The following is a 25,164-nucleotide window of genomic DNA, read 5'->3' as shown; positions in this document are numbered from 1 at the left end:
TGCAAAGTTCTTCATAAACATCAGGGGAATAAATAACATTTAACAAAAAAACTTCGCATACACGCAACATTAAAACGTAATCGTATTGCCAATCGAAAGTTCGTTTAATCGAGGAAAAAACATCAAAAAGGATTTAAAAAAATATTTTACAAAGTTATGAGTGACGTTATTTTAAATAATGAAAATACGAACAATTATATTTTCCCGACTTCGAATTTTTTTTGCACGCATGTTTTCATTGCGTGTAATAAATAGAATGTCCAGTCATTCCTCTTTTATGCAACATTTCCTTTAACAGTATTATTAAACTTTTATTGTAACAGAAAGCATTAATATTGCTACAAAAATAAAATTATCGGCGTTAATCTAAGTAATGCTACAGCCCTTAGCATTTCAAATAGTGACATAGTTTCACTTCAAATGCATAATGAAGTATGTTTTTATGATATATGTCTGCATCGCGGTAACTAGTGCTCTCTTGTCAAAAATTAAACAAGTTGTTTCAGTTTTAAATCCTTTGAATGGTAAGTATTTAAATGTTTATATTTTAAAAATGCCGTTTTTTCAGTTCGTTTAAATTTATTATTCGTTTCTTTGGAAATTAAAACCGCACAATGATTTTTGCTGTATACGAAAGATTCATTTTATTGTACTTACTTAATTTTAATATTTAATTGACTTTTATTGATTATTATAATGCACAGTTAAAAAAAAAACTTTTTGAATCACAACTTTAACAATAAAGCGAAAAAATTTAGATTTTTCAAACAATTTGGAAAGAGAGGGAAATTTTTTTTAAATTTCGTTACATTAAATGAACAAGAAGAACTAAAATAACTAAAACTGCATTGAGGTTAAAATTTCACCAGTTGAAAAAAATCATAAATATTTTTAAGAGAAAAGATTTGTAACATTAATCCGAATCGAACATGTTAGTTATCTTATAAAAATGTAAATGTGATTGCGATTACTAAGAGTAAGTAACCGTGCAATTATTTATGTGCATTTTGATATCTTGAAAACTTTTCTTTAGCGTTTCTAACTTCATTGATCACACTGATAGGTTTATCTGAATCAACACCTCATAGAAGAGAGAGAGGGCCTCAGCACGGATCAATTTAGTAGTCCGACGTAACGAACATAAACTACGCAGTGGTGGAATATTGAGAAAGATGTCACAAGGTTCGGGGTACTACAGTCCCAGGGCCAAATTATCAGACGCACTATAAGACTCTATGTAAAATATCAATTTTCAGTTGATACTATACAGCTTTATTGTTTTTACAATGCTGAAACCGGTTTTTTCAAGCTTACGTTTGTGCATCAATGGGTCAACATTGTAACGCAATATGTTAAAAATAAATACAAATAGGAAGTATATAAAAAATCTTCGGAATAAAAACCCATTACATGTATGTTTAAATATAAAAGTATTGCATATAAACTCGTGCAAAACATGTCATTATTAAAAAACTACAATGCGTCGAATTATTTGGTCTAATAATTATAATATACCAATATAATACCTGATATGATAAATATTCCATGTTTATATAATATATTGTCTAATTTATCCAGTCGTCGAATTTATATTTTAGGATTTTACATAGAATCTTATAGTGTGTCTAATAAATTGGCCAGGGACTGTAAGTTGAGCAGTTGGGATCTAATTTCTTGTTTATGGTAATCTGTGCTGATGCAATACCTCCTAGAAGAGTCTCAACAACGGATCAATTTAGTAGTCTGAGCATAAACTAACTGAGCAGGGGTGTTTCGTTTCGGTTATTTCGGTTATCGTATTCTTTTATCCAAATATAATTTCACGCAAATATTTTTAATTTTTATTATCTTTTAATATTTCATATAATAATAGTCGGAACAATTTTGAATTGTCAGGTATACAAATTTTAACATCATGTCGAAGAATGCAATTTTATGTGGTAAAATACAAAATAAGAGCACAATCAGTACAATAAATTCTGAAGTAAGCAATGGAGGGAAAAAAAAGGACCATATTTATTTCTCTAGAAAATCAAATTCGGCGAAAGTATGTTTAGTTTGAAGCAGAGTTGGCCAAAAATGTAATCGATTGCATTTTTTGATTACAGTAATCAATTACTTGTAATCATGATTACAATTTTCAAAAATTTTGATTACAGCTGTAATCATGATTACAATATTGATTACAGTAATCAATTACTTGTAATCGTGATTACAAAGTTTGATTACAGCTGTAATCATGATTACATAGTCGATTACAGTAATCAATTACTTGTAATCATGATTACAAGTAATTGATTACTGTAATCAAAATTGTAATCATGATTACAGCTGTAATCAAAATTTTTTGAAAGTTGTAACCACAATTACAAGTAATTGATTACTAGTAATCATGATTACAAGTAATTGATTACTGTAATCAAAATTGTAATCATGATTACAGCTGTAATCAAAATTTTTTGAAAGTTGTAATCACGATTACAAGTAATAGATTACTTGTAATCGTGATTACAAGTAATTGATTACATAGCTGTAATTATCTGTAATCAATTACAGTTGTAATCGATTACTGTAATCAACGGTCAACTCTGGTTTGAAGTATGTTTATTCAGAGAAAAATAAAGACTTGAAATATCGTCTGTGGTTGTGAAGTCCAATATTTGAGGTGACTCCTTTGAACAATTAAGATGCAGCCTTTGTACGTGAAAATACGATCGTTAGATCAAAAGTTATTCAAGGTGTTTCGCATTGTGCACATACCAGAGTATTTCTGAGCTCAACTAAACTTGAAGTGGAGGTAGCAGTTTAAAAAAATCGTACGAATTGACTTGCATCTATGACCGGAAATGCTATTGTTATATATGTCCAAAATGGGCATATCTATTTAACACATTTGATTTAGTAAGTTTATTTACCTGAATTTAATATTATCTAATAATTATTGCGAAAATTAATTCAAATATGCTCAGATTCTCTTCAATTGCAATTTAATGGTTTAACAGCCGATAAATCACAAAAATAAATTAATACAAAGCAGCTATTTCTATACCTATATTATTTTAATTTCCGCCAATAATAATACAAAAAAAAACAAAGTTAAGGTAAATAAAAGTACCGGTTCAAATGTGCATGAACAGCCAGCCGATAATGGGGAGGGAAACTTAGCAGTGCGCAATGCTATTTCAGGCCATGGGCTGTTATAGAAGTCACAATTCTAATAACGAGCCATAGCTTCTCTCGAAAGCTTGTACAAAATGTGCAGAGAGCCGTAATGGCTCAGACGATTGAGCTTCCAATGAGGTGAACTAGGTTCGAATTTCATTGATGACTGGTCGATACGAATTCCGTATCCGGTTTGCACCGACCACAATGCTGACGTAAAATATCCTCAGTGGTAGACGGATCATAGGTTAGAGTCCCCTTGCCGCCAGTCTAACCGAGGGAGGTTTACGTGGTCTTCCTCTCCATATAACGGAACAGAGGGAGTTCTATCAAGATGTCCTCCACGAAGGCAAATTTCTCCCAATACTTGATCCAGAAGTTCCCTTGTCTTCTGGATTTCGTTCAAAATTGCAAGGCTACGGAGTTGAACATGAGCAGTCATAGATCCAAAAATGGGATCTGGCTGTTCAAAGACTGTTATAAAATAAAATAATCTTCCAAAACATCATGCATTAATAAACTCTGTGTTTTAGTATACTCAAAGGACAATTAATTGACACTTAATGAATGAAATTTCTCCAATTTCAGTTCTGTATACGAACGTGTGTGTGACCGATTTAGGATGTTTCTACACTGGACCTCCCTTCCATCACTTGGTCAACAGGCCGATCAGCCTGCCTCCAACGAAGGAACCCGGAACTAAGTTCCAGCTTTTCACGCCTTCAAACCCTCACGAAGTGTACCACCTAAATGTAACTCGACAGTCCATACTCAATTCGACTTACGATGCAAAGCACAAGACTAAAGTGCTAATTCATGGATTTGCATCGGATTTGAACCAGAATGATTTCAGATACGTGGGTATCAAAATTTATTCTTTTTAAACATATTTAGCTGTTGTTTCCTCCCATTCACCCCCATAGATATTTTCAAATGTGGTAATTAATACAATTTTCAGCATTGATCTAATTATTACTGAAAATAATTGGTGAATTGCGTACCCATTTGGTATGGTTAAGGTTACTTCCACCTGCTGTAATGTACTGTACGCAAAATAAAAAACGGAATATTCTGAATAACTTCCGTGGTGGCTCAGGGATAGAGCGCTCGCTTTCCAATGAGGTGAACCGAATTCCAATCCCGGCAATGGTTAATTGATTTGAATTTCGCACTGATCACAATGCTGATTTGAAATATCCTCAGTGGTAGACGAATCATGGGTTAGAATCCCGTCAGACTAACCGCGGGAGGTTTACATGTAACGCAAATGCGGGTTAGTTCCATCAAGAAGTCCTCAACGAAGGCAAATTTCTCCCAATACTTCATCCAGGAGTTCCCTTTTCTTCTGGATTGGGTTCAAAACTGCAAGGTTATGGAATAGAACATTGGAAGCCCAAAATCGGGTTGGCTGTTCAACGACAGTTATAAAATAATTTTAATTTAATGATCGGATTTTCCCGGACTCAATTTCAATGATTCAAGTGCATGATCATAAATATGCTAATTAATTAGTGCAGACGATATTTTAAATTACAGAAACAGTCTCAAAAAGTATTTCTCTAACACACCTTCCCCCCCCCCNCCCCCCGACGAATTCGGATTCGTGAATTTGAACAGAAATTTACGGTTTGCTTAAAAGGCTCTTGAGTTATGGCGAAAAAGGAAATTAACATTAAGTGGTCTAAACTTTCAATCGCTCGCCTGATCTTTTAGAGTCATATATTCCAGATTGCGACATCTATTTCCGATTGAAGAGTCAAATTACATTTTTGTGTCTGATTTGATATCGTCTAGATTAATTATGTAGCATGCTTGAGGTTAGACTATCGAACCATTAAGATTGAGTCTTAGTACGTAAAAATCCGATCATTAAATCAAAAGTTATTTGTAATCTTCAGTTCTTTATTTTAATTTTATTTATTCTTTTGCGAACTGTACATTCACGAAGCTCTGTTTTCTGCGTGAAGTTCACAATTTCTGTTCTACACGGTAGTGTTATTAAAAACTTGGAAAAAAAAACTGACACGATATTTTATTTGAGTACATGTGAAGGCTATAAAATTTATTTTGTTTAAAATATGACTTAAGATAATAAAAGTTGACAGATGAGTTGAGCTAGTTTAGAAATTAACCGATAGATTTCAAAAGTGATCGGTGATTTGAAAATGCAATTTTAAATAAACGGGAGAAGACGGATAATTGCAGCTTTCGGTTTAGGTTATCAGATAATGCATTCAAAATGTTAAAATTAGTTCTAAAGGTCCTCAATAAGTTGCACTGTTAGCTATTATTGCTACAAAACAATATTTTGTGCAGACGATTTCATTCGAAAACATTTACACAAGCGTTGTCGATTTTGACTTCTGACTGCGCCAAATTGTTTTCGCAAATGGTGATTGTTTTGGAAAAAAAAGTCTTTTAGATGTTTTGAATCGGTTGCGCCATCTGCCGAACGAAATTTGTGACTAATTTTAAAACTTTCTGAAAAAATTTTTTTTGGTTCCCTTAAAAGAACTAGACGAACCATATCATTTTTTTGTGTGATTATTTTTCACATTTTCGTTTATTTTCGGTTCGTCTTGCATCATATAATAAACCATTAAACAATAATAATTTATAATTTCAGATCATGAAAAAAGCCATATTAGAGGAGGGAAATTATAATGTTATTGTCGTAGACTGGACTGCTGACAATGGATTTCCATATGCTCAAGCCGTTGCAAACACGAGAACAACAGGTGCCCTCATAGCCAAGATGATTAACTTAATAATTGTAAGACATTTTAATGACAATCTCATTTTTTGCTTTAAACATCACAACCTTTCTGGCAAAGTGCAGGTCGTGTAACCATTGGTAACCGTGTATCCATAACTCATCACAAATAAAACATTATCAATACACAAGCAAATTTTATTTTATCCGATAAAGAAACATCACAGGTTTCCCCCCATTAATATTCAATATGTAAAACTTTGATGCTGCAGACTACAACTCTTAAGTCCAATTTTTGCCACACTATTGCTACAACAAGTCAAATGCGGTTGTGTTCTATTGTCTATATGCTGCCTCTTTGCTAAATGCAACAATAAAAGGAAGATTATGAGTCTTTAATTTTTCAACAAGATAGAGCACCGTTACCTGACAGACATTCATGATTTCCTGATTAACGAGCTTTGTGGACGTTAGATTGGACGCGAGTCGGACGACGACGATCGACTTCTTTCATGAACACCACCACGCTCTCCAGTCTGAACACCCTGTGTTTTTATTTATGGGGTTACATCCAAGATTCCATTCGTACTTCCTATGCTTCGGGATTTAACAAAATTACACTGATGGATCATAATTGCTTTCGCTACTATGGATCGAACTACAACTGTTCTAAAAAATTGCAGCGAGTACGTCAGGAATTTGACTTTAGACTTACAGTCTGCCGCATCACCAAAGTTTCTTATCTTGAACATCAGTGAAAGAAAAAAAACTTGCGATGTTTTTTTGTTTGTCAGGTAATAAAGTAAAATTTGTTCATGCATTGTTAATTGCTTGTTATAAGCATTTCAAATCACAAAGCTCCAAAGGGAATTGTGACACAACATATATTACATCAAGAAAATACGTAGTTTTATAGGGAAAAAAGATGCTGAAATTATAAAATTATATTATGCAATTTAATTAAAACAATGCAAACAAGCAGTAACAACAACGCTCTTCACGACATTAAATAATCCAATTAAGTTAAATTCCTAAACATGATTTCTCTTATTCTTTTGTTGCCAAGGCAACTAGAACACGTTTCTTAATGTCAAAGGTCCCGCAGTGGACTGATCGTTAAGACTACGGTTCCCCTCAGATCACCGAAGTTAAGCATCACTTTCTGCGGTCAGTGTCTGGGTGGGTGACCACTTGGATCAGTCTGCGTAGGGACCGAGAGTATGCGGTATGGGTCCTCGTTAAACTGTTCTACCGTAAAGTGCTCGACTTCGCGTGCAGGTCGTCTTGAATTTATTATGACAAGTTNCAAAATTGTGATGGCATATCTTCGGATCATCCTCAGGGATGTTTCCCAGACCGTCGCCAATAGCCTATGGTGAAGCTCTAGTGCGACGTAAATGAACTACAACAACAACAACTTAATGTTGAAATTTAGTTTATCAAAAAACAAAAGAGCTTCGGTAGTACTTCCTGTATCAGTTGAGTTGAGATATAAAGAACAGATTAAATTTCAGTAAATGAAAATTCAAAAAGAGACTTCGTTTTAACAATCAAGTTGAGCTTTCTCTAAAAGCTTCTCCCAGTCGTTGAAGTTAATCTTTTTTCACTTAGTCTATATTTATTAATATTTTTTTCATATTTTTTTAAAAAAAATTGTTATTTTAGAATACTACAAGAGCTAGGGCAAGTGATTTCCATCTTGTCGGACACAGTTTAGGAAGTCACGTAGCAGGCTATGTTGGTGAAAGAGTGAAAGATTTGGGAAGGATAACTGGTAAGTAGAGTTTGATTCACGGTTTAGAATTTATTAAGACATAACAGTGCTAGTATTAATTTGTTATTTCTTATGTTTTTTCAATTTCAATGATTTGTTATTAAAAGAAAAATGTGAGTTTGTAGAAGAAATTCTAAAAGGCCTCAATGAAGAACTTTGTACGCTTTCTACAAATGTAGCAGCTCTCAACTCTAGATTTTAATTATACTATTTAAAATGTCGAAACAAAAAATTAAGATGATCATGATTTTCAGATAATTTATTTACATTTTTAAATGTAGGAAGATTTGCACATGAATTACCGTGTCAAAGTGATTGCTCAAACTAAGCCGCAAAGTTTATTTATTTTTTTGAAGCAGTTGCAACTATTCGATTTATGTGTGTTTTGATTCCGTGTTAAGGAAAACTTGCATTTAGAGCAGAACAATAGATTAAAATTTTCAAAAAGAATGAAAAAAAAATTATTTAATTTTTAGATAGTTTATATTAAAGATTATTGTACCAAAATATTGGATTGATTTTGTAAAAATGTAAAAGTTACAGCATAATATGTCGATCGTGGCACGCTGTGACTTACATAAAATTTTTTATTCTGTATTATAACCGTCGTTGAACAGCCGACCCAATTTGCGGGCTTACGACTACTATTGTTCAACTCCGTAGCCCTTAATTTTGAACCAATCATGAAGACAAGGGAACTCCTGGATCAGTACCCCCAGAGGTATTGATTTGTTATGGGAACATGGAGGACTTTGCGACTTGACAGATTTAAAGTGCACCAGTCATCATTTGCTACACCGAGAGTCTTCTGCCAGCCTGGGATCGAACCCACGAACTCTTGGACATGGGTCCAGCTTCCTACCGACCAGGCTATCCCGGCCTATACATAAACAATTGAACTTGTGGGAGGCCGATCACTGGTCTTGTGGTTACTGTACTGAACTATGGGGCCAGTGGTTGTGGGTTCGAATCCCACCGTAGGCATGGATGTATCTTTCTCTCTCTCTCTGTGTTCTATGTTCTTTCTTCTGTGTGATTGCGTGAATGTACGCCGCCCTATAAATGGGTTTGTGGTTGTATGACGTGGGAGACGCTACTTCAGACCCCCGTGGCTTAGCCACAAGTGCCCACTGGGTAACGATAAGAGAGTAGCGGTTTTGGCACTTCTGAGATCAATGGTAAATAGACCCAAGTGCCAGCCATTAAAAAAAAATACAAGATTTGTGAGATTAGATTGTGGTTAATCGATTCGCTAGATTCTAGTAGTAGTAGTACTAGTAGTTTAGAAAAATACTATCATTTTAACTATTTTATTGAAATAATTTATTTACGTTATGTAAGAAAAAAATGAATGGCATTTTCAATAAAGTAGTTGAAATTGCAAATTATTTAGTTTCACACTAGAAAGACTGAAATACCTATATTGCCCAAAAGCAGTCAAAATGACTGCATTGTGAAAGAATAATGTATAAAGAAATTTGTTTGAAATAAATTTTTAATATTTTTTATATTATTTTCAGTTATGTAGCAAGTTATTTGTAAATATTAACAATGAAAATAATTATAAAAGTCACAAGATTCTAAGAAATTGCGTCATTATAAACATCATTGTTTTTCTAACTGAAATTTAAAAGCAGTCAAAATGACTTCCTTGGACAATCTAGTGTTAAAGAAGGTTGCAAAGGGTTACTGACAGTTTTGGAAGAATTAGAAATAAATGTAGGCCATAATCTAAAGAAAGATAATGAGAAAAAAAATGATAAGGTCGAACAAGATACAAAGATCAAAATGAAGATTCCCACAGAACTCTAAGATACTCTAAGTACTCTAATACTCTAAGAACGTATGAGGGCAGATAGAGTAGGAAAACTCCTAGACTAGTCATTTAGGTTGTTGACAATGATGGAGATCTGCATCGTTTAGATATGCATTACTGTTAGTTATAAAATTTTAATCGCAATTTACTCGGAAATATATTTATTTTACTTTCTGTATGTCTAATCAGTACAATTTTCGAACGGTTTACTTCAAATTTTGATATTACGTATAATTCCGATAGTAAGTTCGTTGTATGGAAAATTCGTTAAATAGAAAATCACCCTTTAAAATACTTAAACAACACAAAACAGGTTTTAAATTCATAAACACTAGACATAATTAAAATAGCAATCGATGCACCTTTATCTTGTAAACTAGTATCTACTATTTATTTTATAAATCTTAGTCATAAAAGAAATCTGCATAGAAAACGAGAATGGAGCAAAACATATTCCAGTGTTACACTACCATGCTACATACATTTTCAACTAAAAAAAAGTTAAATTTGTGTACAAAATTATAGCTAAAGTAATTTTAAACGTACATCACTACATGCGTTCTTAAGTTTAATTGCTACTGATGAAATCTGTTTTCTTTGTCTGAGTTTTTCGTTTGAAATGCAAGCAAAAAAGGAAAGGGATTTTACTGCTTGCTCTAAAACTTAAATGGCTTCAAAAATCAGTTCGGGATCATTTCCTCCATAGAATGCGTTATCAAGTTTGAAATGTTCTGAAATATTTTGGGAAATAGGGAAAGTGGATATGAAAGAAAATTTCGTTAAATAGAAGATTAACTTCGCTATTTGGAGGTTATTTTACGAAGAAATTTCCGAAATATTCTTGGTTTTTCGAAACAATTCGCAAAATAGAGAAATTCGCAAAATGGAAGTTCGTGAATAAGAAGTCAGACTTATTTTACGTCCTTTTTTGAATTTTTTTTTAAAACACCGCCATTTTCAGAGATTTAAAAAAAACCCTACGTGCAACGGATACTACATACATACAATTTTAAAAAAATCAAAATCGAATCAAATTTTAATGATATTTTTTTTCAAATCATGAGATCAGCAAGTTACGGATAAAAAAAACTCTTCAAAAGACAGAAAGTAGGTAAGTTCTTTATTTACGTCGCACTAGTGTTGCACAATGGGCTATTGACGACGGTCTGGGAATCATCCCCGAGGATGATCCGAAGACATGCCATCGCAATTTTAATCCTCTGCAGAGGGGATGGCTCCCATGTTTTGGTAGCCCGACGACCTGCTTGCGAAGTCGAACACTTTGCGTTAGAACAGTTGACCGAGAACCGATATTGCACCCCTCGGTCCCTGCGTAGACTGATCCAAGTGGTCACCCACCCGCTTACTGACTGCAGCCTGTGATGCTTGACTTCGGTGTTCTACTGGGAACCGTGTCTTTACGATCAGTTTACTACGGGACCACGAGCCAGCAGGAAAAAGAAAGAGAGGTAGACCAAGTACAAGATGGTTAGATAATGTGGAAAAGCGGAAGAGTTACTATCAATTGTGGACTGTAGATAGATTAAGAAAAAATAAAGCAGTTTGACATTGGCATAAATGGCAATCGATTGTAGTGCTGGTCGAAGAAGAAAGCTGTAGATACACCCTTTATTCAAATAAATAGATGTATGTCTTTCATTAATACTAGCTAATCATAGACTATTTTATTAAATGGGTTAATATTGCAAATACTCTTAATGTAAATATTAATTTAATATTGGGAGTACAAATTAGTTCGGTCCGTTTTCAAAAGATGGCTCAGGCTGTCATGAATGTTTCATAGTGACAGCTGGTTTCGGTGGTTTCAGAGAGGTTAGACATCTGTCAATAATATTCTGTTTATATCGCTTAGAGTTTCATACAAAAACCCTGTTTTTTAATTTGTTGAATGTGTCAAATTTTGTGGAAACTAAGCAGCATTTGCGGGAGGTTTTATGTTTCTGCTTTAATTTTACGAAAAGTGCAGCTGAAGTACATCGAATGCTTGTAGAAGTTTATGGTGACGATGCTCCAACTGATAAATCATGTAGGAAATGGTTTCCACGTTTCAAGAATGGTAAATGTAGAATGGTGAATGCCATTGCACTGTGAGCTGCTACAATCTGGAGATTGCATTACGGGCGATCGGTATAGGCTACAATTGATTCGTTTGAGCCGTGCATTACGAGAAAAACTGCCGGAATACAAGCAAGGACATGACAAAGTTAATCTTCTGCATGATGTTGGTCAGCCTCATGTCGCAAAATTCGTAAAAAATTATTTGGAAACGCTCAAGTGGGATATTTACCTCACCCGCCGTATTCGTCGGACATTGCTCCTTCTGATTACTGGTTGTTCCGACGGATGCAACATTGTTTTGCAGATCACCGGTTCACTTCCTTCGCAGAAATCGAAAATTGACTCCTAACTTGGATCGCCTCAAAAGACGAGACATTTTTTCGAGATGGAATTCGAAAATTGGCTGAGAGGTGGGAAAAAATAGAAGCCAGCGATGAACAATTCTTCGATTAATCTGTTCATTCATTTTGTTCTGAAATAAATGCATTTTTAACCACACAAAAAAACGGACCGAACTAATTTGTACTCCCAATATTAAGGAGCGTATATTCTTTCTCAAAAACAGGTTTAGATCCAGCAGGACCCTATTTTCAAGTGGATGATAAATCCGTAAGATTAGATCCTTCAGATGCGTTTTTTGTTGACGTTATTCATACAAGTGCTGCTGACTCCATTATGGAAGGTAAACAAAAATTACGTGTTTAGATTGTAAACTATCTCATAAAATTGTACGTGCTTTTTCATACCATATTTTATAAATTGATTATCAATGTAAGCCTAGAAAACTCATATTTGCTAAATTTACAGTATTCTAAATGAGATCTTTGCATTTAAAATTAGCCAAACCTATTTGATAGCGAAAAATCTTAGTATTCTTTTTTATTCCTTTGAGTTATTCTAATCGAAAACAGTTCTTACATTTTTTTATATTTTTCAAAAGACCTTACCTACTTAGAAATCATAGTTTTTTTAAACTACACTTTTGTCTTAAAAGTTTAAAAAAAAATTCCCATATGCTACTGGCAAATTTGTGAATTATATAGATTCGAAAAACAGTATAAAAATTATTTTTTTTAATTTTGAGTCAGTTTGCATAAAAATTAGATTTTTTTTTTCTGTTTAAGAGATTTTACTTAGTATTTATTTTATTTTATATTCTTGCTACTGAATTTTTTAAATTAATTTTTGTTTTCTAAAAAGTTTAAGGAAAGTTTCATATAATGATTTAAGAAATTGCTAAGAGTTATTTAATTGCAAAAATTCCAATGAATTTGTTTTTCAGTTTAACCCTTTGTCGCAGATTTTCTATTTAAAATATTTACATAATTTTTTCATTATTTCAAATTAATTTAGAATAAAATAAGTGAAAAATATTATAATTATTTTATAATTTATGGTTATGAAATACAACATGACACACCGGTGTTTTTTGCTGCGTTAAAGGTAAAATCTTCCAAACACGGCTTGATTATTTTTTCCTATTTGCTCTTGGTTGCCGTTATCTAAGAGATACAGTTATTTATCATTGAAAATCATTGAAGTTATTTATCATTTAATTTACAAAATAAAGTGTTGATAACTTTTGGAATATGAATGAGAAAAAAAAATTTTAAATTACTTTTTTTGGACTTTGTATTTTAATACAAACATAATTCCAATAATCTAACAGATTTCTAAGTAAATATTAGGCAATTTTCATAACTTTGTTAAAAAAATGGCATCAAAATTGATTTTTTTCAAAACTTTTCGAAACACTGCTAGAAATAAACAAAAAATGATTTTTGTGTCGTTATTTATTAATATTATGCTATTTTTTACTACTATTTGTGACCTCGATGGATAATTTTTGTGTTTTTTTCCTTGTTACATGTTTGTAAACTATTTTGTCGGTTTTATCAATAGAAATTTCTATATTCATATTTCAAAATGAAGCAAGAAAAAAAATTCACTGAGGTAAAAATTCAATTAGAAATTTCATATTAGCTTTAAATTTTAGCTTCAAATGTTTTGTGTTTAATGTTGATAAAAAGGGACTTCATTTTTCATTATTTGCTTTAAAAATTAAATTCAAACTTAAAAGAAGGTAGGCTGAATTGTATTATTTTTGTTTTTTTTCTGTCGTTAAAAAACTAAAAAAAAAACCCTTTCCTTTTCCTTTAAAAGCTGGCAATTCAAACTTTTAAGCCGTGATGGCTCAGGGGATAGAGCATTCGCCTTCGAATGATGTGAACCAGGCTCGAATCCTAGCGATGGCTGGTCGATACGAATTCCGCATCCGGCTTGGACCGACCACAGTACCACACTTAAACCAACACACACTTACCAATACACTTAAACCAACAAACGAATGACGTAAAAATATCTTCAGTGGTAGCCGGATCATGGTTTACAGTCATCTTGCTGTCAGGCTAACCGTGGGAGAATTTCGTGCTTTTCCTCTCCATGCAATGCAAATGCGGGTTAGTTCCATCACAAAGTCCACCACGAAGGCAAATTTCTTCCAATATTTGACCCAGGAGTTCCCTTGTCTTCTAAATTGGGTTCAAAATTACAAGTTGAACATTAGCAGTCGTAAACCCAAAAATTGGGTCGGTTTAAACAAACGACTGTCATAAAATAAAATAAAAGTCAAACCTTTAAATGAGGCAGGTAACATTGCATTTTTTTAAAAATAAAAATAAATTAAGTAAACCTGCTTTACTTGCTTTAAAGTTATCTAGATTCAAAAATGGAATAATTTTACATGGAAAGCAACATAGCATAATTTTGGTGATTACTATCTGAAAGAAATTGTGGTACAAAAAAAATAATCTAAATTCAAATGCCAAAAAAGCATGATGTCTTTAGATGTTTAAAAATGAATTATGAGATAGAATTTAACCAGTTTTGAATCTGAAAGTCTCAAATATTTTTATTTATTTACGTAATTAAATGTTCTCTGATGTTTTGTTTCAGGACTAGGTATGGAAAAACCTGTAGGACACGTAGATTTCTACCCGAATGGTGGAAAGAGCCAACTGGGATGTGACCTGGTGTCAAGAACCAGCGAAGTGATTTTAGGCAGAGAGTTAAACTGTGAGTGAAAAAAGAGCATATTTTAGTTTAGTTAAAAAAAAAAAATTAATAAAATTTTTATACTCAGGGTTTATATTCATGTGAAATTTTAAAAATGATTTTTATTTTCTAATTTGAAATCTTTTGGAAGAAAACCTTGTTAAAAACATTCTCGATTATGGTAATCTAGTTAAAGCTTAAAATTAAAAAAAATAAATAAATAAAAACTAAATTTTTGATCGAATGATCGGCTTAACACTAATCGAAACGCAATCTGTATGATTCAAGGGGTAGACTTTAACCCTTTGACGCAGATGGGCCACCGGTGTCCCTTTTAGGTATTTGTTTTCCGACGCTCTAATACCGAAGCCTAAGAACGAAAGTTCCAGCACCAGCCATTAAAAAAAATTGCAAGCAAAGAAATTTTTTTGTACTTTATAATAATAATTACAAAAAAAAATCTCTTAGGTATAAAAATCTCTTATTGTATTTGTACTAAAATATAAAATCTAAAAAAAGTAGTTTGAAATTGTTTTTTTTTCATTCATATTCAAAAATTTATCCGATATTGATTTTGTAAATTAAAAAAACTTCAATGATGAATAACTGTTTCTCTTAGATCAAAATACGTAATTACAAATAAGTGTAAATTTGAAATATTATTATTTAGAAGTGAGCCTTGTTTGGAAGATTTTAGCTTTAACGCAGAAAAGATCCCGACGTTTCATGCTGTATTTCATAACCATAAATTATTAAAATTCTAAATATAATATTTTTTTAATTTATTTTTACCTAAATTAATACAATATAATGAAAAAAGTATGAAAAATATATTTAATAAAAATTCTGTGTCAAAAAGGGTAGCTACGCTATTAATTTTTTTATTGATGAAACCTGGCACAAAGCGAATGTCTGACAAAGCATTTGCCTGAATAATTTACCTTTATATATTATAGGGATATTTTTTGGCATTTTAACCATCAAAATATAAGGCGTAGGCGCAATATGGAAGATAGTTTTGTCAGAGTAGCGCTTGAAAGTTTGAACTTCTTAATAATAGTTTTTTCTTTTTGTTTATTTTATAATATTTTTTTAAGTATCAAAAAATTGTTTAAACTTGTTTTTCGAAGATTTCATACAAAGCATACTTTTATTAAAAATAATTTTCTAGATTTTTTATTTCAGAATTTATTTAGGGTAGTAGAAATTAAGCTATAAGTTTTCACTTCACTTTAAACTGCGTAATTTAAAATAACAAAATACAAAACTTGAACGAAATTGGATGAATGGTTTGAAAAATATCGAAAATTCATATTTTGAAATTTCCATTTCTGAAGAACTATTCAACTAATTTTATTACAGTTCTGTATTTTGTTATTTAAAATTACATAGTTTGAAATGTAGTAAAAACTTAATATTTAAAAGTTTTAAAATTATTAAAAAGTAACGTAAATTTTTTTCGCGAGATATGATCTTCAAGAAAATGAAATACACAATTGTGCGGTATAAGCTCCTTTGATTCACGTAAATAATTCAGCGTCTTTTCCTTTAAACTTTATCATCAGATATCATATCTGAATTTGGACAGTAACACGAAAAGTAAGCGTTGTGTTTTAGTCTGCGCGTTATATAGACTAAATATATGTTGCTTTTAAAAAAAAAATCATTGTAGCTCTCTCTCGGACATTAATAAATCATATTTCAATCGTAATTTTCAACTGTAGCTCTCCCCAAGAAAATAAAAAAAATCATATTTCAATGACAATTTCCAACTGTAGCTCTCCCCTGGGCAATAATAAATCATATTTCCATAGCAATTTCCAAACACAGCCCTCCCTAAGACAATAAATAATAAGTCATATTTCAATGGCAATTTACAACCGTAGCTCTCCCTAAAAAATAATAAATCATACTTCAAAAGCAATTTCCAAAGGTAGCTCTCCCTAAAAAAATAATGAATCATATTTCAATAGCAATTTCGAACTGTAACTTTCCCTAGAAAAATAATAAGTCATATTTCAGTATCAATTTCTAACACCTCAATAATAATTTCAATTGCAGCTTCTGCAAAATTCTTTCCATCAGCTTGTGACCACGAACGAGCGAATGAGTTTTTCTCAGAATCCGTAAAAAACTCCAGTTGCCAATTCATCGGAGTTCTATGCAACAGCTATGAAGATTTCGAAAAGAAGAATTGCACCACTGAAAACTCAATCACAGCCGTCATGGGATTTCATGCCAGGAAGCGAAGAGGATTGCAATTTCCGTCAAAATTTTACTTAAAAACGAATGATTCCTATCCTTTTTGTATCAAAAGCAAACAGCAGTCAATTGAGAGTAGAAGTAACCAATCAAGAGCCACCAATCAAAGTAGAAACAACACATCAAGAGACAGCAATCAAAGTGGAAACAACCAATCAAGATCCTCCAATCAAAGTGGAAACAGCCAATCAAGATCCTCTAATCAAAGTGGAAACAACCAATCAAGATCCTCTAATCAAAGTGGAAACAGCCAATCACGATCCTCTAATCAAAGTGGAAACAACCAATCAAGATCCTCTAATCAAAGCGGAAACAGCCAATCAAGAGCTTCCAATCAAAGTGGAAATAGCCAATCAGGAGCAACAAATCGAAGTAGAAGTGGAAACAGAAGAAGAAGAGGTGGAGGATAAATATTCAATTACAACGACGAACTTAAAGATTTGCAAAAACTCCAAACTAGGCATAATAGTCTGGACTTTCTAACTGCTTCGTTTAGTATGAAACATTAGCCTCAATTTTGACAATCTCAAATATGTCAGAAAAAAGTTCAACCGCTTCTATTACGCAACGAATTCTGCAGTAACTGTGTGAGGAAGAAAATCTCAGTTCACATCCAGGTTCAAAAAGTAGCTTCCTTTGATCTTGAGCAAGAGTGAGGCAAGCATTTACGTTTTGGCTTCAGGCTCGGTTGACAGTTAAACTTGAAAATGAAAAAAAAAAAGCTATTACCATGACTATTGATGATGCATTTCATTATTTTAACCTTTTGCGGAGCAGAAAATTATATTGAGAAATCTTGAACAATGAAGCTGTTAGGGCTTTGTGTTTACATTTTTCAAAATAAAACGTGGTTGTCTAAAAACCGTGTTGTTTAAGAGATAAAAACTATTAAAATTTTACCTGTTTACATTGTGGTCAAAAACAAGTGGGACACTATTTATCAAACAGCCTCTGAAATGGTCCTGTCTGACCATAAACCAAGTTGAAAGTCTCTGTATCTCGTATCTAAAACGCTGGTAAATTATCATAAAAGTCAAACCTTATAAATTCTAAATCCTTGTTCGTTATTTAGCTAAAAAATAGAACATCTTAAAAGTGACAAAGTTGCTTAAACGTCCCTCACAACATAATCTTGATTGTTAAATGTTTGAAGCGGCTATTTAGTTTGTTACAGCTGATAGTTTTTACACCTCTTTGCCAATGTATTTATAAACCATTACGTGTTTAATAAACTAAATGATGGCATATTGCTTTCAATTCACCAAAAATTAGAGAATTATATCACAAAAAAATATTTGTAGTACTCAGTAATTTTGAAAACATATCAAGAAACTATTTTATGTAATATTAATAATCAAAACTAAAAAAAAAATTCCATAGCTAGATGATTTTTTTCCTTCTGAAATATCAATTGCCTACTGCGGAAAATAAGTACTCATCACTGAGAAGTACATAAAGAGTTTTAATTCTAATGCTAGAGCGTAATAAAGGGTAGTTAGGTATTTTATTTACGTCACACCAGAGCTGCACTATTGGCGACTGTCTGGGAAACATCCTTGAGAATGATCCGAAGACGACGGGCAATCGCAATTTGGATCCTCTGCAGAGGGGGTGGCTCCCCTGTTGTGGTAGTCCGACGATCTGCATGCGAAGTCGAGCACTTTACTGCAGAACAGTTTAACGAGGACCGATACGCGCCCCCTCGGTCCCGACGCAGGCTATTTAAAGTGGTCACCCACCCGCTTACTGATCGCAGCCAGTGATGCTTGACTTCGGTGTTCTACTGGGAGCCGTGTCTTTACGATCCGTCTACTGCGGTACAGAGCCTAATAAAAGAGGGCGTATTTTACGTCAAAGCCCCGCAAAAAATAGACATAATTCATTATCCTACCTCTTGACGATTAGTTTATGACATAGTAGAAATCACAGAATAATTTTAAATATTTTTCTATGTTTATAAATATTGCTCATCTATGTACGAGATTTGTTACAAATATAAACATTGTTACGCTGTTTAGAGGATTTGTAATGTATGTAAATATTATTAATTTTAGAATAAGATTTGTAATACAGTCAAACCCCGCTATAGTGAACCGTCAAGGGACCGAAATTTCGGTTCACTATAACCGGGAGTTCACTATATCCGTTACGCAGGCAATTTCACTAATGGTTCCCAAACTCCTCCCCTTTATTACATTATATTCATATAAATGACTGAAAAATATTATGTAGTAGCAAAAAATGTGTTATTTTTCATCACTCTTCGTCTTGCGTACAAATAAAAATTAGTAATCTTTAGCTGATGAGCAATCCTCAACATCAGATATGGAAACACTTCCCGACTCTCAGATAATTTTTCCTGAATTTCTGTTATTCCGCTTTTTAAACCTGTCTAACCTGCCATTCGAGCACATAAAAGTAGTTTCTATAGATGGTTTTAAAAATCGGTATATGTATTTATTTTGAAGTAGAAATTTCAAAATTATTTGCAAAGAAAATGGGGGGGAAATCAGTCGAAGACAGAAAAAAGTTCATTATATCCAACTTCCTCACTTTTTTGGTTCACTATATCCACTAAAAATAACATTATACGCGTATTGCAAGGTACGGGACCGAGCATTTCGTTCACTATATCCGGGAGTTCACTATAAGTCGTGTTCACTATGGCGGGGTTTGACTGTATTTGTAAAATACTGTTTGCTAATGAATAAGATTTTTAATCAAAACGTTTGAAATTTGTATAGATGTTTTTGTATTTTGTATAAACGTTGAATATCTGTATATTTCTTATGAGTATAATTATTGTTACGCTGTATAGAGGATTTGCAATACTAATAAATATTGTTAATTGGCGCATAAGATTTGTAATGTTCACAAAATACTGTTTATTAATGACTAGAATTGTTGATCATAACGTTTGAAATTTGTATACATTTTATTAATTTATGATTTACGTTTTTAAAGAATTGTTTGTGATATTTCAATAATTTGAATATTAAAATTAATTTTTCCTTCTATTATAAAATTAGCATAATATACTACCACATCATTAAATCATGGTTTTTATGATCATATTTAAGTAAAAAGTTTGAAAGACGATTCGAATGAGTATATTTTAGTAATAACAAAATAGAAATTAATATTTTTTTTGTACTTCATGGTACTATGCATAACTATTTCTTTCTTTACAGCAAAGTGTCAAAAATACAATGCAACAACAAGATGGTCAGAAAATTTTATGTGACTCCTATTACTATTACTTAGAAAGAAACTAAGCATTACTTTTTTTTGAGAAGTGTTCCAAAATCAACTAAATCAAATGTAACATAAACGTTGTTAAAAAGTAATAAAATGCAAATAGGCCATTTTAAAAACATAAGTGGTAAACATTTAATTAAAATATATAATTTTTATTTGTAGAAGATCTATTGAAGCTTTAAAATCCGTATTACATTGTTTGGTTCATATAAACTATTACCAACTAAACTTCAAATTATCTAATTACAATGGCTTTTAATTAAATTCTGATAAATCTAGTTAATGATTGGCAAGACACATCTAAATCATTGAATTAATAGTTAGAAACTCAACTTCAAATTAACCATTAAATGATTCTTAACCGAATTCCGATTTTCTCTTTTGGCAACTTATTTCGAAATAACTTGATTATTAGTTAGAAACTCAACTTCGAATTACTCAATCAATGATTCTTAACACAATTCCGAATGAGTTAATTAGTGATTTACAAATCATTTTCAATTTATTCAATTCATGTTCAGAAGTTGAGCTCAAAATTCTTCAAAATAATCCGAATATAATCTAATAAAAATCCGAATCTAATAATAAACATAAATCCGAAAGAGTTAAATGATGATTAGAAACTCATTTTTAAATTATTCAGTCGATAGTTAAAAATTGTGCTCAAAATTATACAATTAATAATTCGTAATTCATTAGCAAATGAGTTGAATGAATACAATTCATTTTTAAGTTATTCAATCAATAGTATATAATTAAGTTTAATTAATGACTCTTAACGCAATTTCGAATGAATTAATTAATAATTAGAAACTGATTTCCAAACTATTCAAGTAAGAGTTAGAAATTGAACTCCAAATCATCCTATAAACGATTTAAAACTCGAATGATTAAAAAATAATTAAGAATAGTGAAGAATAAAAAATATAGGCGAAAAGCAAATAAACTTGTATTTGATTTACTTATAATTTATTGCATGAAGTAGATGTTTTAAAAATTGTATCGAATTTTTCATTCGATTTTATGATTTTTATTAGGTTAGTCAAAATTAAATAAGTTTAATTTATTAAGTAAGATAAATTTTTTTGATGCAATATCGCATCAGTTTCGCTCTTAAACTGCTTTAAAAATATTATGGCAAAAAATTTTGGGGACAAAATTGTTACTATCATTTTATCTAATGAAAAAGGATCCAACTTGATTAAAAATTTAGATCTCGCTAATATTTAGACATTTAAAGGTCTTTCTAAAGGTGCTATTTTTACATTAAACTGTTCTTTAGTATTGTTTCTAGGTAAATGGTCTGAAAGACTAACGGAATTTTCAATAAATAACAGCATGATACAAAAAATAAAAACACAGTGCTTACATGGAAATCGTCGGAAAACCATTTTTCACGAAAAGCTCTCTCTAATAAATTTAGAAATGTGACTTATATTATACTGTCCATAAACTCTTCATTTTGAGTATTACAGAGTGTAGAAAAATTTTGTGTCAACGTTATAACACTATTCAATGAAAAATAGAAATTTGTCAGAATTTGGTTTTAAAATGATAAATTAAATAATAGAGAATTACTCTACTTAAATGTTAACGTCGCACAAATTTCCACCAAAATGAAATATTCAAAAATATTTTTTATTAAATTTCAAAAAAGTAGAAGAATGTAATAGATTCTATTTTTCAGTGTTTCCTTTTTTTAAAAATAAAACTTAAATGTCATAAAACATATGTTCGAATGTCAACATTTTCCATGACATTTCAATACTCGAAGAATGGGAAAAAAATATTCTTTAAGACAATGTATGACATTCTTCAGTGAAAAACACTTGTAATATTCTCTTAATATAAAAAGAAACAGAAATATATCTGTTTTCTGCTTTAATTTTTAACATGGATCCCCGGTTGGTATCGTGTTTTGTTCTTTTATTGACTGCGATCGTCTGCCAGGCCAAGATTATACGCAATTCGAAATCAGACAGTAAGTAAAAAGGCTTAACAGTGTTTTTTATTGCGCATGCGCCAAGGAAAATAAGCTGTTTAAATGCAGTAAATATGGTAAATGATGTAAAGTTATGATTTAAACTATATAAACAATCTTGCTGTAAAAATTATGTCGACTTTAGAACAGAACTTATATATTTTAAAAGTTATCAAACTTTTTTAAAAATTGCTAATTAGGTGAAATTCTTATCCTCGATACCAGAGTTTCACTAATTGTGTTCCGCGGATCTTCCGCGGGGAAGAGTCACTGGGGTTCTGAGAGTTAAAATTTTTAAAATCAGTAATGATTTTGAAAATTGCAATTAAGTTTTTATATCAAAACCATAAACCATGATTTCTTTGTTAGTTTGGTTAATTTTAGGAAATTAAGTAAAATGATAATAAAAGAAAGTCATAGCAAAATTCATAAAAATTGCACTAGTATATCTCGTCGAACTTTTCAATTCAAAATAAAATGACCAAATTTAAGAATAATGAATTATGTTTCTATGATAACCATTTTAAACGTTTAGAAGAGTTTTTCCTTTTTTTTCGAGAAGTATAAATTCAGCTTATTTTATTCAGCTAGTCATCAAGACAAATTCAGAACTAGACTAGATACAACTCCAGTCCCAGGAATTTAACTGTTTGTTATAAAAACCTATTATTTTAAGAATCTTATTGGAAAAAAAAACGATCGTTGAAAAGCATTTTCCTTCTTCCCATTTTATTTTATAATATAACCGTCGTTGAACAGCCGACCCAATTTTCGGGTTTACGACTACTAATGTTCAACTTCGTATCCTTGTAATTTTGAACCCAATTCAGAAGAGAAGGGAACTCCTGGATGAAGTATTGGGAGAAATTTGCCTTTGTGGAGGACTTTTTGATGGAACTAACCCGCATTCGCGCTACATGGTAAGGAAAACCACGAAAAAATTTCACGGTTAGCTCTACCGCAAGGGAACTCTAATCCACTATCCGTCTACCACTGAGGATATTTTACGCCAGCACCGTGGTCGGTGCAAGCCGGATGAGGAAATCGTATCCACCAGCCATCGCTGGGATTCGAACCCGGTTCATCACACTGGAAGGCGAACTCTCTATCCCCTGACCCACCACTGCTCCATTTTTTACATTAAATACATATTGTGAAAATAATAAATAGTCTACTTTTGGTTAATATGTTCACGGGTGTTAATGAATTATATTAATATATTAAGGATTCCGAATAAAAAATGCTCGATTATTTAGGGTTCTGTAACCGAAAAAAATTGGTAACTAAGGTGACCAAATATATGAACTGTGGTTTCAGGACAAATCAGAGGAGCGTCCTCGAAAAATTTTATGATTTGAAAATACCCATATATTTATGAAAAATATTAATTTTTATGTGAAACAAAGATTTTTTGTTTGTTTGGCTGAACCATTTTCTTTATTACTGAACACTTTTAAAATATAACACAATGTTCTGTATTTGAAAGCATGTAAAACGAATGAGTGCATGATTAATGAAATATGTTTATTTCTTTGCTGAAATTATTTAAAGACGAGCATATATACCGTTTTCCCTCTTTAGCATGGGGCTTATTTTGCTTTTCGTTTGTATTCTCTGTAAGATAATACCATATTGTTAAAAAAAAAAAAGAAAAACATGCGCATTTCAAGTTTTTTTTTCATTTTTTTTTTGATATTTCACTGCATATAAAATATTATGTTTTCAGAGGACTTTGTGGACTTCAGAGAAACATGTTTAAATGTGAGAAAAAAATTTGTCCTCAAAGAGTTAGAAATTTTTTTTGAGGACAATAAAGGAAATTTGAGGACTGTCCTTAAGATTTGAGGACGTCTAGTCACCCTATTTTAGACGAAATGCATCAAAATTAATGAATAATACTCAATATTTGAAATTTTTTAAAAGCTAACATATGACAGTGTTGGGACAACTTTATTGTAGAATATTATTAAACATTGTTAATATTAAAAAATATATCATCAATATTAAAAAAATAGATCACCCACACTTTTCATTTTCCCAAAACTAAGGCTTTTCTTCACAGTTACGTATTTCGCCATTTTCACAATTAGCATAAAGGGCGTTTGTTAAAGATAGACCTAACTGGACCTACCAGTCTAGCTGTTGCATCTTGCAGTGGTTACAAAAATAGCATACTATTTGTAGAAAAGCATAATTTCTTATGTTGACGGGATTTTCCTAAAACAATTTTAACAAAGTATAATGCGGTTTATGTTAGTTAATTCTTAAGCTTTTAAGGTTGATAAGAAAGGCACAAGTAAAGAAAAAAGAACAAATATCCTAAATAACTTTTGTTCCAATTATCAAATTTTTTGCATACAATTGGTTCTTAATGATTTAGGAAGGTTGATCACGAATATTATAATTAATTAGTGTTTACTATTAATTAAGTTATGAAATCAGACACGCAAGCTCTCTTTCTCTGAATAAATATACACTTTTTTCGTCTAATAATTTTTAATTAATATTTATAATATTTTTCATTGTATTTAATACTAGTGGACAAAGTTTTGAATTGTAAAGTATACAATCTTTCACATAAAGTAATTTTGCATGACAAAGTATTGGATTTGGAAAAAATCGGTTGAATAGTTTCTGAGAAATCAAATTTTAAATATCTGACTTTTTTCCAATTTTAATTTTTGACATTGTTTAATAATATTCTACAATAAAAATCCATTATAACGATAATTGACAATAAAAAATGGAATTGGCGTTATAGCGAGCTTATAGTTATTAACAAATAATCATACTTAATGATAAAATAAGTATAAAAAAAAAACAAACTAAAAACTGAAGTAAAGTAAAATAGTCGTTAAAACGAACTGGTCGTTATTTAGTAAATACTCATATTTAATGCCAAAATAGAAGCAGTATAAAATACGACACGTGTGCGAGCTCCTTCGTCACACGAATTCTTCCCCTCTTCAGTGGGCGTAATCCTTAATCAATCTTCAACTGTCGAAATCGGAGGGGTGAAGAACTAAGATGAGGCTTGAAGAGGGTTGCTGGAGGAGTATCCCTTA

At 31.6% G+C, this 25,164-nt stretch overlaps 1 protein-coding gene across 1 annotated transcript in view; it reads left to right on the top strand.

Annotated features, from left to right (window-relative positions):
- Window positions 1–330: 330 nt before the first annotated feature.
- LOC107455537 (uncharacterized) overlaps window positions 331–25,164 on the top strand; it is a 53,144-nt gene continuing 28,310 nt past the window's right edge. The window contains exons 1-7 of the mRNA XM_071181869.1: window positions 331–524; window positions 3,751–4,019; window positions 5,789–5,935; window positions 7,541–7,649; window positions 12,110–12,226; window positions 14,500–14,619; window positions 16,660–17,268. Coding sequence (XP_071037970.1) covers window positions 428–524; window positions 3,751–4,019; window positions 5,789–5,935; window positions 7,541–7,649; window positions 12,110–12,226; window positions 14,500–14,619; window positions 16,660–17,268 — 1,468 coding nt within the window. The 5' untranslated portion in view covers window positions 331–427. The remainder of the gene's footprint in view (window positions 525–3,750; window positions 4,020–5,788; window positions 5,936–7,540; window positions 7,650–12,109; window positions 12,227–14,499; window positions 14,620–16,659; window positions 17,269–25,164) is intronic.

Source organism: Parasteatoda tepidariorum, chromosome 6 (genome assembly GCF_043381705.1).
Source record: "Parasteatoda tepidariorum isolate YZ-2023 chromosome 6, CAS_Ptep_4.0, whole genome shotgun sequence".
NCBI classification, from domain to species: domain Eukaryota; kingdom Metazoa; phylum Arthropoda; class Arachnida; order Araneae; family Theridiidae; genus Parasteatoda; species Parasteatoda tepidariorum.
Note: the sequence above shows the minus strand (reverse complement) of the source record. Positions and strands in the feature narration are given on the sequence as shown.